We start from the raw sequence: 11915 nt of genomic DNA on the forward strand, positions 1-11915 counted from the left end.
AAGTTCAAGATTCAGCTCTTGACATAACTGTGTCAAAGCGTGAAAGACTGACCTGAGAACAGGCAGTGCCTTGGAACACCCAGAAGACAAAGGCTGTCATTAAATTGTCAATTGAAGCAGTTCTTGTCCAAATGCAGCAAGACCTGGACAATATCCAGGCTTGGGCTGACAAGTGTCAGGCAGTGAACATCTCCAACAAGAGAGAATCTAACCAATGCCCTTTGACATTCAATAGCATTATGATCACTGAATCCCCCTCTATCAACATCCTGGGGGTTACCATTGACCAGAAACTGAACTGGACTAGCCATATACATACTGTGACTACAAGAGCAGGTCAGAGGCTGGTATCCTCTGGCAAGTAACTCACTTCCTGACTCCCAAAGCCTGTCCACCATCTACAAGGCACAAGTCAGGAGTGTGATGGAATACTCTCTACTTGCCTGGATGAGTGCAGCTCCCACAACACTCAAGAAGCTTGACACCATCCAGGACAAAACAATCTGCTCCATTGGCACCCCATCCACAAACATTCACTCCCTTCACCACCGAAGCAAAGTAGCAGCAGTGTGTACCATCTACAAGATGCACTGCAGGAACTCACCAAGGCTCCTTCAACAACACCTTCCAAACCCAGGACAGCTACCATCTAGAAAGAAAAGGGCAGCAGAAAGATGGGAACACCACCATCTGGAAGTTCCCCTCCAAGCCACTCATCATCCCGAGTTGGAAATATATCGCTGTTCCTTCACTGTCGCTGGGTCAAAATCCTGGAACTCCCTCCCTAACAGCACTGTGGGTGTACCTACACCACATGGACTGCAGCAGTTCAAGAAGGCAGCTCACCACCACCTTCTCAAGGGCAACTAGGGATAGGCAATAAATGCTGGCCCAGCCAGCAAAGCCCACATCCCGTGAATGATATCTAAAAAAAAACTCCATGATTGTCAGCAAACTGAACAATGTGGAAATCCACCAAGCAGACATTCTGGCAGATTTTCATGATTTTTTACAAATACACTCCCTAGCTTAAAATAACGTTGTTTCTTTAAATACGGTTTTCCCATAAAATCACGAGGCCTTCTTTCACCTCCAAGTCATAACGTGGAGGGTTCAAAGGCCATTCCACAGACTCCCTGGTGAGTGAGGATTAGAATCAGATCTCTAAACACTCGAATTACTTTCAAAGTAGGATTCACATCTGGACAGAGTGACTAGAGGCTCAGGAGTAGCATTCCGGCCTCCGGGTCATTGGGTTGGTTGGGTCCAAGGTCCAGTTCAAGCCGTCCCACAGGTTGGGAGCTGGAACTCTGTCTCTGATAAAGCTAACATCGATCAGGGTTTTTTTGTGTCTGAGGGGCACGGGCGACCCCATTGTAAATGGTGAGGGTGGGACCACCTTGCCTTACCTGCAGCCCACCCTGGAGAATGTCGTCAAAAGGTAAAAACTGTGAGGAAGGCAACGGGAAACTACTTGATCCTAGCAAATGGTTTGACCTGAGTTAGGATCTTCCAAATGGGCTACAATACATTGGATGGAGACATGTAAATATTGTGCTTTGTTACAAAATAGATCAACGGTGAGAACGATTGAAAAACATTAAAGCCTGACGAAGAGACGTGCAGCCCAGACTCGAAGAGCTGAATGGTCTCCTTTGCCAGAATGTTCCACGATTCGATCTGCGATCTGAGAAAAATGAATACTGTTCGTCAGTGAGTGTCAAGTGAATTTTTCTGCTGGTGGCTTGCGATTGTGAGGAATTAATGTTTGTTATGGATGACCGATCTGCTGAAGGACTCACACGTCTCTTTATTTGTCTAAAAGAAAGTTGCAAAACTTTGGCCTCGCCTTGCTATCCAGGCTGGTTGTACAAGCCATTATCAGACTGTAAATCTATCACAAGGCCTCTGGCACAAATCCCAAGGCTGTTTTGCTCATTACAACAGCTCAAAGACAGACAATGGGATATTTGCTTTTCTGCCGTTTTGAAGAGAATTTAATCTCCCTGCAGCAGACTTTCCAGCTCAGCTTAAAGCATAAGGATTTCGGCAGGGTGAAGAATGTGACTGGAAGCAGTTTCTGCCCAATTTGTGTGATATGGACTTTCCACCCCACCGTGCCACTTCCCCCACACTCCCCCCCCACCCACTGCTTCCCCCACCCCCGTCACTCCCCCCTCCCCCCCCCACCCCGCAGCTCTCAGTTGTGGCATGAAGTGGAAATATCTCCTTCTATATCTACCCATGGAAGACTCACCTATTACAAAAATCTCAACTTCAAAGGAGGGAGATCATCTCAGCAGCAAGACGTCAATGAATGAACCACACTTTCCTTTATTGCCATAAAGTAAAGCAAGAACAGGTGATTGAATTGGTTCTCTGGTATAATTGATGGAATAAACATCTTCTCTCACAGAATCACAGTGCAGAACAGGCCCTTCGGCCCATCGAGTCTGCACCGACACGTGAGAAACCCCTGACCTACCTACCTAATCCCATTTACCAGCACTTGGCCCACAGCCTTGAATGTTATGAGGTGCCAAGTGCTCTCCAGGTACTTTTTAAAGGATGTGAGGCAACCCGCCTCCACCACCCTCCCAGGCAGTGCATTCCAGACCGTCACCACCCTCTGGGTAAAAAAGTTTTTCCTCACATCCCCCCTAAACCTCCTGCCCCTCACCCTGAACTTATGTCCCCTCGTGACTGACCCTTCAACTAAGGGGAACAGCTGCTCCCTATCCACCCTGTCCATGCCCCTCATAATCTTGTACCCCTCGATCAGGTCGCCCCTCAGTCTTCTCTGCTCCAATGAAAACAACCCAAATCTATCCAACTTCTCTTCATAACTTAAATGTTTCATCCCAGGCAACATCCTGGTGAATCTCCTCTGTACCCCCTCCAGTGCAATCACATCCTTCCTATAATGTGGTGACCAGAACTGCACACAGTACTCCAGCTGTGGCCTCACCAAGGTTCTATACAACTCCAACATGACCTCCCTAATTTTGTAATCTATGCCTCGATTGATAAAGGCAAGTGTCCCATATGCCTTTTTCACCACCCCACTAAAATGCCCCTCTGCCTTCAGAGATCTATGGACACACACGCCAAGGTCCCTTTATTCCTCAGAACTTCCTAGTGCCATGCCATTCATTGAATACTTCCTTGTCAAATTACTCCTTCCAAAGTGTATCTCCTCACACTTTTCAGGGTTAAATTCCATCTGCCATTTATCTGCCCATTTGACCATCCCGTCTATATCTTCCTGTAGCCCAAGACACTCAACCTCACTGTTAACCACCCAGCCAATCTTTGTGTCATCCGCAAACTTACTAATCCTACCCCTGACATAGTCATCTATGTCGTTTATATAAATGACAAATAATAGGGGACCGAGCACAGATCCCTGTGGTACACCACTGGACACTGGCTTCCAGCCACTAAAGCATCCTTCTGTCATCACCCTCTGCCTCCTTTTTAAGCTCCACCCTGCACTGTCTGTACTCCACTAATGCTTCCGCTGATTTGCTTCCCTTGTACCTGCTAAAAGCCTCTCTTTTCCTTCTCATCGTAACCTGAATATCTCTGGTTATCCATGTTTCTCTGGGCTTGTTACTCCTTCCTATCACCCTAGAGGGAACATGTTGAGCCTGTACCCTCCCCATTTCCTTTTTGAACACCCCCACTGTTCCTCTGTAGATTTCCCCACAAGTAACTGTTCCCACTCTACTTTGGCCAGATCCTGCCTTATTTTTACTAAAATCCACTCTCCCCCAATCCAAAACATTTTTTTGCAATTTGTTGATGTCTTTGTCCATAACAAACTTAAATTGTACCATGTTGTGGTCACTATCACTAAAATGCTCCCCCACCACCACCTCAGCCACCTGTCCGGCTTCATTCCCCAGAATTAGGTCCAGCAATGTACCGTCCCTTGTTGGACCCTCCACATATTGACCTAAAAAGTCTCCTGTACACATTTCAAGAAATCCACTCCATCCAATATGTCTATCCCAATTAATGTTGGGAAAGTTGAAATCACCTAATATAATTCCCTATTGTTATTGTTTTTACACACCTCCACAAATTGTGCACATATTTGCTCCTCAATTTCCCGCTGACTATCTGGGGGTCTATAATAAACAAGTAATAATGTGGTTGCCCTTTTTTATTCCTAAGTTCTACCCACAAAGCTTCATTCGTTGCCCTCTCCAAGATATCATCTCTCCTTAATGTAGTAATGGACTCCTTAACTAATAATGCAATGCCTCCTCCTTTTTTACCCCCTCTCCTGTCTTGCCTGAAGATTCTATGTGCCAGAATGTTGAGCTGCCAATCCTGCCCTTCCCTCAACCACGTCTCAGTGATGGCTACTATATCACAATTCCACATGCCAATCCTCACCCTTAACTCATCCATTTTACCTGTAATACTCCTGGCATTAAAGTAGAGGCCATCCTCTAAGCCTTGCCTTACTCCCTTGAAGCTTATTGCAGCTGTACTCCCTCTGACTTGATTGTTTTACTGTATTATGATGAGTCCCTATCCTGCTAACATTCTGTGTCCCCTTCCCCTGCCGAATTAGTTTAAACTCCTCCCAACAGCACTAGCAAACCCGCCCGCAAGGATGTTAGTCCCGCTGTGGTTCAAATGTAGACCGTCCCGCTTGTACAGGTCCCACCTTCACCAGAAATGGTCCCAGTGATCCAGGAATCTAAAACCCTCCCTCCTGCACCAACTCTTAAGGCACATATTCATCTGCGCTATTCTCCTATATCTGAGCTCGCTAGCACGTGGCACTGGGAGTAATCCAGAGATTACAACCCGAGAGGTCTTGCTTTTTAGTCTACTGCCTAACTCCCTGAAGTCTTAATGCAAGACCTCATCCCTCTTTCTACCTATGTCATTGATACCAACATGTACCACGACCTCTGCCTTATCCCCCTCCCCCTTCTGGATGCCCTGCAGCTGTTCAGTGACATCCCGGACCCTGGCACCAGGGAGGCAACTCACCATCCTGGAGTCAAGTTGACGGCCACAGTAGCACCTATCTGTTCCCCTGAATATAGAATCCCTTATTACTATTACTCTTCCTCCCCTCCTGTACAGTCAGGCTGCTTATGGTGCGAGAAGGTTGGCTCTGTCCCCAATCCCTGGAGGAACCATTACCCTCATCAGCCTCCAAAACGGAATACTGATTTGTGAGCGGGACCCCAGGAGACTCCTGAACTACCTGCCTGTTTCTTTTGGACTGCCTGGTGGTCACCCATTCCCTTCCTTCCTCAAGTCCCTCCAGCTGTGGTGTGACCACCTCTCTAAACGTGCTATCCGCGATGCTCTCAGACTCGTGGATGCTCCATAGTGTCCCCAGCTGCCGTTCCAGCCCTGAAACCCGAGCTTCCAGGAGCTGCAGCTGGACACACTTCCTGCACACATGCTGGTCCCAGGCACTGGAAATGTTCCCAGATTCCCACATGGAGCACGAGGAGCACACCATGGCTCTGAGCTCTCCTGCCATGACTTATCCCTTTAAATTAAACCTTTTAAGTCAATTACTCTAGGGGCCTTCTTTCCTGATCCTCGTTACTGCAGAGTATACAAACTGTAAACCACAAAAAGACCTTGAACTATAAGCGATTAAAGTAGTAAATACCTTACCCACTACTTACCAGTGATTCCTTTCCCTTGTAGCCTCTACTGCTGCAGCATGCTCTGACGATTTAAGAATTTGGATAGCAAGGAAAAAATGCAAAGAGCACCTCAACACCTATGCACCAAATTCCCACTTTGCACCAAATTCCGAATACCCACTCTGGCTGTGCCCCACTCAGGATGTGCTCTCTCCCCTGTTCGTGTGCAAGCTCACTGTAATGTGCTTCCAGATGGTCCCTTTCTTAAATAGAGCTGAGTTGACTCACCACTAGTTAAGCTTCAGATAGTAATTAACCCCTATTCAGGTTTCAGGTGATTGACAATTAACTGTCGCACAGTCAGCTGAGTCAGCTACCTTACCAACCTTTTAACCAGACCACTGAACTTACAAAAATTAAAGATGGTTGCAGACAAATTGACTCTAGCTTTGTTCTGTTTCACAGGCTCTGAACACTGGGTTGATGTTCGCTGTGGGTGAAGGTGGGGTGGGTACTCGTGTCCAATGGTTGTGGGTGCCACCTCCCCCCACCGGGTAACAGTCTTTAGCCTGAGTTGTGGCCCGCCAAAGGAGAAACCCCGCAACCCTTCCAAATCCATAAGGAAAGGCAACAGGAAACCACTTCACCTCCTCTTTCCCCAGTGAGTGATTCACAGGCCTCACGTGTGGGACTTGAGTTCCAAACCTCCCCAGGCAGCGCACAATGAACAAACAGTACACAGTGGAATGGTTTGTAGCAGGCATTAGCTGGGAGGTTGAGCTGTGAGCATTTTAAAGGAAGAATAAACATTTGAAGAGAGGGAGAGAAGGGCACTGGGATTACATTGGATTTTTCTAGCAAAGAGCCAGCCCTGCCATGATGGACCAAATGGCCTCCTCCTGTACAGTAACCTTCCATGTTCTTAAGGAATTTGGCTTGTGGTATGGTAATAGATAATAATAATATTAGAGAAAGGGGAACCAGTGGATGTGTATTTGGATTTATGGAAGACTTTCGATAAGGTCCCACACAAGAGGTTAATAAGCCCAAAGTTAGAGCACATGGGATGGGGGGGTGGTGGGTAATATACTGGCATGGATTGAGAATTGGTTAATGGACAGAAAACAGAGTAGGAATAAAAGGGTCGTTCTCAGGTTGGGAGGCTGTGACCAGTGGGGTACCACAAGGATCAGTACTTGGGCCACAGATGTTCACAATCCATCTCAAAGATTTGGATGTGGGGACCAAATGTAATATTTCCAAGTTTGCTGATGACACATCAGGTGGGAATCTCATGAGGAGGATGCCAAGAGGCTTCATGGGATTTAGATAGGCTAAGTGGGTGGGCAAGAACATGGTAGGTGGAATATAATGCAGAAAAATGAGAATTTATACGCTTTGGTAGGAAAAACAGAAATGCAGAGTATTATTTAAATGGTGAGAGATTGACAAGTGTTGATTTTCAAAGAAACACTTGTTCATGAGTCACTAAAGTCTAGCAAGCAGGTGCAGCAAGCAATCAGGAAGGCGAATGGCATATTGGCCTTTATTGCAAGAGGATTTGAGTACAGGAGTAAAGGGGTCTTGCTGCAGCTGTATAGAACGTTAGTGAGACCACACCTGGATTATTTCCTATGAGTCAGTTATGATGTGTTTGAGAATTGACGACAGTAGTTACAGTTTCAATAAATCAGCTTGCTGTTACAATATAGGGTTAACGCCTCCATTAACATAGCTCAGAGAGATATTTGCTACAATTTGCGTTTATGTAGCACCCTTAATGTAGTAAAACAATCCAAGGTGTTTCACAGGAGAGATATCAGACAGAAATTGACACTGAGCCAAAGAAGATGTTAGAGAGGTGACTAAAAGCTTGGTCAAAGTGGTAGGTTTCAGGACTGTTTTTTAAAAGGAGGAAAGAGAGAGGGAGAGGTTTAGGGAGGAAATTACAGAGCTTAGGCACTAGATGCTAAAGGCTTGACTGCCAATGGTAGACCAATGGTGGTGCCAGAGTCAGGGATATATAAGAGGAGGGCAGGTATCTTGGACGGTTGTGGGGCTGGAGGAAGTTACAGAGGTGGCAGGGCGGCAGGGAGTGTGGGGGTGCTGGGAGGCAAGGCTATGGAGAGATTTAAGCAAGGGTGCATTAAGAATTTGTGTGGGAACATTTCAATTTATGTGAAAAATATCTCACTTTATCACTACGATTCTGCTCCTTATTTAACACTGGGACTATTCTATTGGTGTTTAATATTAAATATGACTAATGATGTCATTGGTTAAAAATAAATTACTTTTCCTTAATTAATACTCTATCACACTCACATTTTTGTCCCATTAAGCAAATAATGATCATTACATTGCGCTTCCTTGACAAGAAAAGTGGATGTTTTAAATAGCCCCAATTTAAGTTGATTCGCTATAAAATGGTGTTTGTTTTCGGTCTGGTTTCCTCCATATAAATCCCGATTTCCAGTATAATTAACAGCACAAAAACAGGCCATTAGGCCCAACTGGTCAATGCAGTGTATATGCTCCAGTCAAGCTCCCTTAATTCACTATCAACATATCTTTCTGTTCCTTTCTCCCTCGTGTGTTTGTTTAACTTCAATGCAATTATCCTATTGTGTGTCAGGCAGTTCCAAATTCTCACCACTAAAGAATTTTCTTCTGAAATCCCTGTTGGATTTATTAGTGACTACTCACACTCAGATGGTTCTTAAATCACATGATCTGGTTCTAATCACATTGCTGTATGTGGGAGCTTTTGTTTTTCAATCAATCATTCACGGGATGTGGGTGTCGCTGGCTGGGTCAGCATTTATTGCCCATCCCTAATTGCCCTTGAGAAGATGGTGGTGAGCTGCCTTCTTGAACCGCTGCAGTCCATGTGGTGTAGGTACACCCACAGTGCTGTTAGGGAGGGAGTTCCAGGATTTTTATCCAGCGACAGTGAAGGAACGGTGTGCACAAATCAGTTGCTGTAATTACACTGATTACAGCAGTACATTCTTGGCTGTAAAGTGCTTTGAGACATCCTAAGGTCATGAAAGGTACTATATAGATGCAAGGAGAAGGAAGTAATGGATATGAACTTGTATTTCTGTGAGTACAGAAGATTAAAGGATGATCTAATTGAGATGCTGAAGTTGCTTAAAGGTTTTGATCTGGTACATTGAGAGAAGCTATTTTCCCTCATTGGTGGAGAGGCATAACCTCAAACTTACAGTCAGACCATTCATGACTGAAATCAGGAAGCACGTTTTCACACAAAATGTATTGGAAATTGGGAACTCTCTCCCTCCCAAAAGGATGGGGAGACCAGGGGGGGCTCAATTGAAAATCTTAAAACTGAGATTGATAGATTTTTGTTAGGCAATGCGTCAGGAAGATATAATAATTTTCATAATGTTATTGGAATTTATTGTAAAGCAGAGTAATAGTGGGGTCTGTGTCTGTGTGTGTGTGTGGCACTTTTGAATTAAAGGCAGCTGGTCTGAGGGCTTTGATGTATCAGAGGATAAGCTAGGTTTGAAATTTTAAACTGGCAAACGTGGGGGGAGGTTTAGAATGTGAGGTGCAAAGGGAACATTCGCATTTTTAAATAAGCCAGGCTAGCTTGAATTCACCGAGCCAGGAGAAGTTAGGGAACAGTGGGGCAGGAGTTTTCCGTTGGCGTGTGGGGACCTGACACACCAACACGTAAAATGACGTGCAATGATGTCAGGCTGCGTACCCGCCGATATGTAAACGGCCTATTAAGGCCATTAAGGATTTTCATTAAAAAGTTATCATAAATGCTGCCCATCCAGGCAGGCGAAAAGGACAAGCGGCCTTCACGTTTTCTTAGGAAACCTCATCCCACAAGCGGGATGGAGATTTCCTAAAGCTTTTATTAAATAAATTTTAAAATTTTCATTAACATAAGCACACGTCCCAACTCATGTGACACAGTCAGTCAAATGAAGGGACACGTTTAAATCAACTTATAAACCTTTTATTTAATTTTTTGAACACCGATTCAATCTCCCTGAGGCAGCTCCGAGCTGTGCCCCTTTGTGCGCTGACCCTGACTCTCCCTCCTCCCCCACCGCCCCCATCCCGCCCGCACAGGTAGCGCTGAGCGCCACTGGTCGCGTATTACACTGGGTGGGCCTTAATTGGCCCGCCCGTGTAAAATGGTGGCACGGAGCCGATCGCGGGCGGTGATCGCGATGCTTCCGCCGAGCCAGCCCGCCAGACGAACAATCCTGCCCCATGTGTTTATGTTTCCAAAGATTACTGATAAAATCTGTTATTGTGTCAATTCTATTATTAGAGAGGTAAAAGCCAAAGATGCGGAAGTTGGCAGCATACCCACCAACAATTAACAGGCCGATTAAGGCCATTAAAGTAATAATAAACTGAGATTTTTCATTGATCGCCCAAACTTATGGTTGGGGGGCAGGCAAAAAGGCCAAGAAGCCTTTGGATTTCTCAGGAAGCCTTGTCTGCCGGCAGCCTGAGCCTTCCAATAACATTTAAAAAATTAAACTAGACATTTTAAATCTCATTCAAACACTTCCCTGCTCATGATTTTAAACAGTGGTTAAATTTTTCATTTTTGTGTTTTTAACTCTTCAGCTCCCTGAGGCAGTTGTGTGCCTCCATTACCCGCACCCACAAGCATGCGCAAACCTCCGCCCTCACCCTCCTCCCGCAACCCCCTCCACCCCACCCCGGCAGCGCTCAGCACGCGTGGCACATTGTCCGGCCGTTAACTGGGCCAGCCAGCGTGGGATCGATGCCGGGGCCTGATCGTGGGCAGCTTCGTGATTGCTCCACGCTCACCCGACAGGGTAAAAATCTTGGCCAGAGTGGAACAATGAGAATTTGCATTCAAAGGGGAAAATATGTATAAATATGTATAAAGCAGCGATGGTTGTGTGTAAGGGAAGGCATTCTTAAGATCTAACACAAGTGTGAAAAGCCTCGAGCTGCTGTCTACAAGGAACTGAAGCTGAGAAAAACTCACTTTGAATTTGATTGTTTAGGGTATCGTGTGCTACTTTGCCTGGATCTTTTAAAATCTATGTTGCTGTTGCCTTAACAGAGATGTAACTGGGTTTAGATTTATTAGGGGATTTAAAATTTATCATACTAGTAACTTGTAGATCTATGTATGTGCTCAAAATCATTTCTTCTATTAATAAAGGTTTAATTTAATTTTGTAAGAAACCTATAAGACTCGATGCCTCCTTTTACTGAATTCAAAGCCCGCATCTCAAAATAAGTACAAATTACAAATAGTTGTGGCAGCTGCTTCAAGTTTCCCTCTGGGATTTGGGCAGCTGAGTATTTACCACCCACCTGCCATAAAGAGTGTTTCAGATTATGGAACCAAGCTAAGCAAATGAAGTTAAGGTACAGATCAGCCATGATCTAATTGAACACCAGAACGGGTTTGAAGGGCTGAATGGCCTCCTCCTGTTCCTAGAAGAGGTTGCGGAGGTGACCATTCGTCCCACTATGCCTCTTTCAAAGAGCTATCCATTTTTTCCCAATCTCCTGCTCTTTCTTCATGGTCCTGTCAATTTTTCAGGTATTGAACCAAACCCTATTGAAAATTATTATTGAATCCCTTTTTTGTTCTTTCTCGTCTTCCACAATAAGACATCATTTGAGCAATTTGGATGAAAATGTACACAGTAAGTAGCTGTCCTTACCTTTACAGCCCTCGCAGGTAAGTGCATTGTAGTGATATCCCGAGGCCTTGTCTCCACACACGACACACAGCTCATCACCTTTCAGCTTCCCAGAGAGGGATCCCATCCTGGACTTCTTGGTAACTGGGATGTCACACTCGTCTGTGTCTTCATGAAAGATGGTGTCACAGGGCAGCTTTTTAGCATCGCACATTGCTGAGGAGTACCAGGCATCAGGGTACTGGGTGTAGTAGCTGTTGTTGGGATAATATGGAGGCGCTGTGGAGCACAGCTGCATCGATGGTAATGGCATGTTGGGATATTGAGCGTAGGCAGAAACATCTGGATCTTGCAAGGATAGGCTGGGCTGGTCAGTCATCACATCTTAGTTCAAAAAGGTAAAGAGAGAGAGAGAGAGAGAGAATCCAGTCAGTTAGATTGCTAGAATCATGGATTACAGAAGGAGGACATTCAGCCCATTCTGCCTGTACTAGCCCTTTGAAAGAGCTATCAAATTAGTCTCATTCCCCATAGTCCTGTAAATGTTTCCTTTTCAAGTATTTATCCAATTCCCTTTACTATTAAATCTGCTTCCATTGCC

At 45.3% G+C, this 11915-nt stretch overlaps 1 protein-coding gene across 1 annotated transcript in view; it reads right to left on the minus strand.

Moving 5' to 3' along the window:
* Positions 1–11642, minus strand: part of nr1h4 (nuclear receptor subfamily 1, group H, member 4) — a 73909-nt gene extending 62267 nt beyond the window's left edge. The window contains exon 1 of the mRNA XM_041216052.1: positions 11336–11642. Within this exon, the coding sequence (XP_041071986.1) occupies positions 11336–11627 (292 nt within the window). The 5' untranslated portion in view covers positions 11628–11642. The remainder of the gene's footprint in view (positions 1–11335) is intronic.
* Positions 11643–11915: the final 273 nt, after the last annotated feature.

This window comes from Carcharodon carcharias, chromosome 21, assembly GCF_017639515.1.
Source record: "Carcharodon carcharias isolate sCarCar2 chromosome 21, sCarCar2.pri, whole genome shotgun sequence".
Lineage (NCBI taxonomy): Eukaryota > Metazoa > Chordata > Chondrichthyes > Lamniformes > Lamnidae > Carcharodon > Carcharodon carcharias.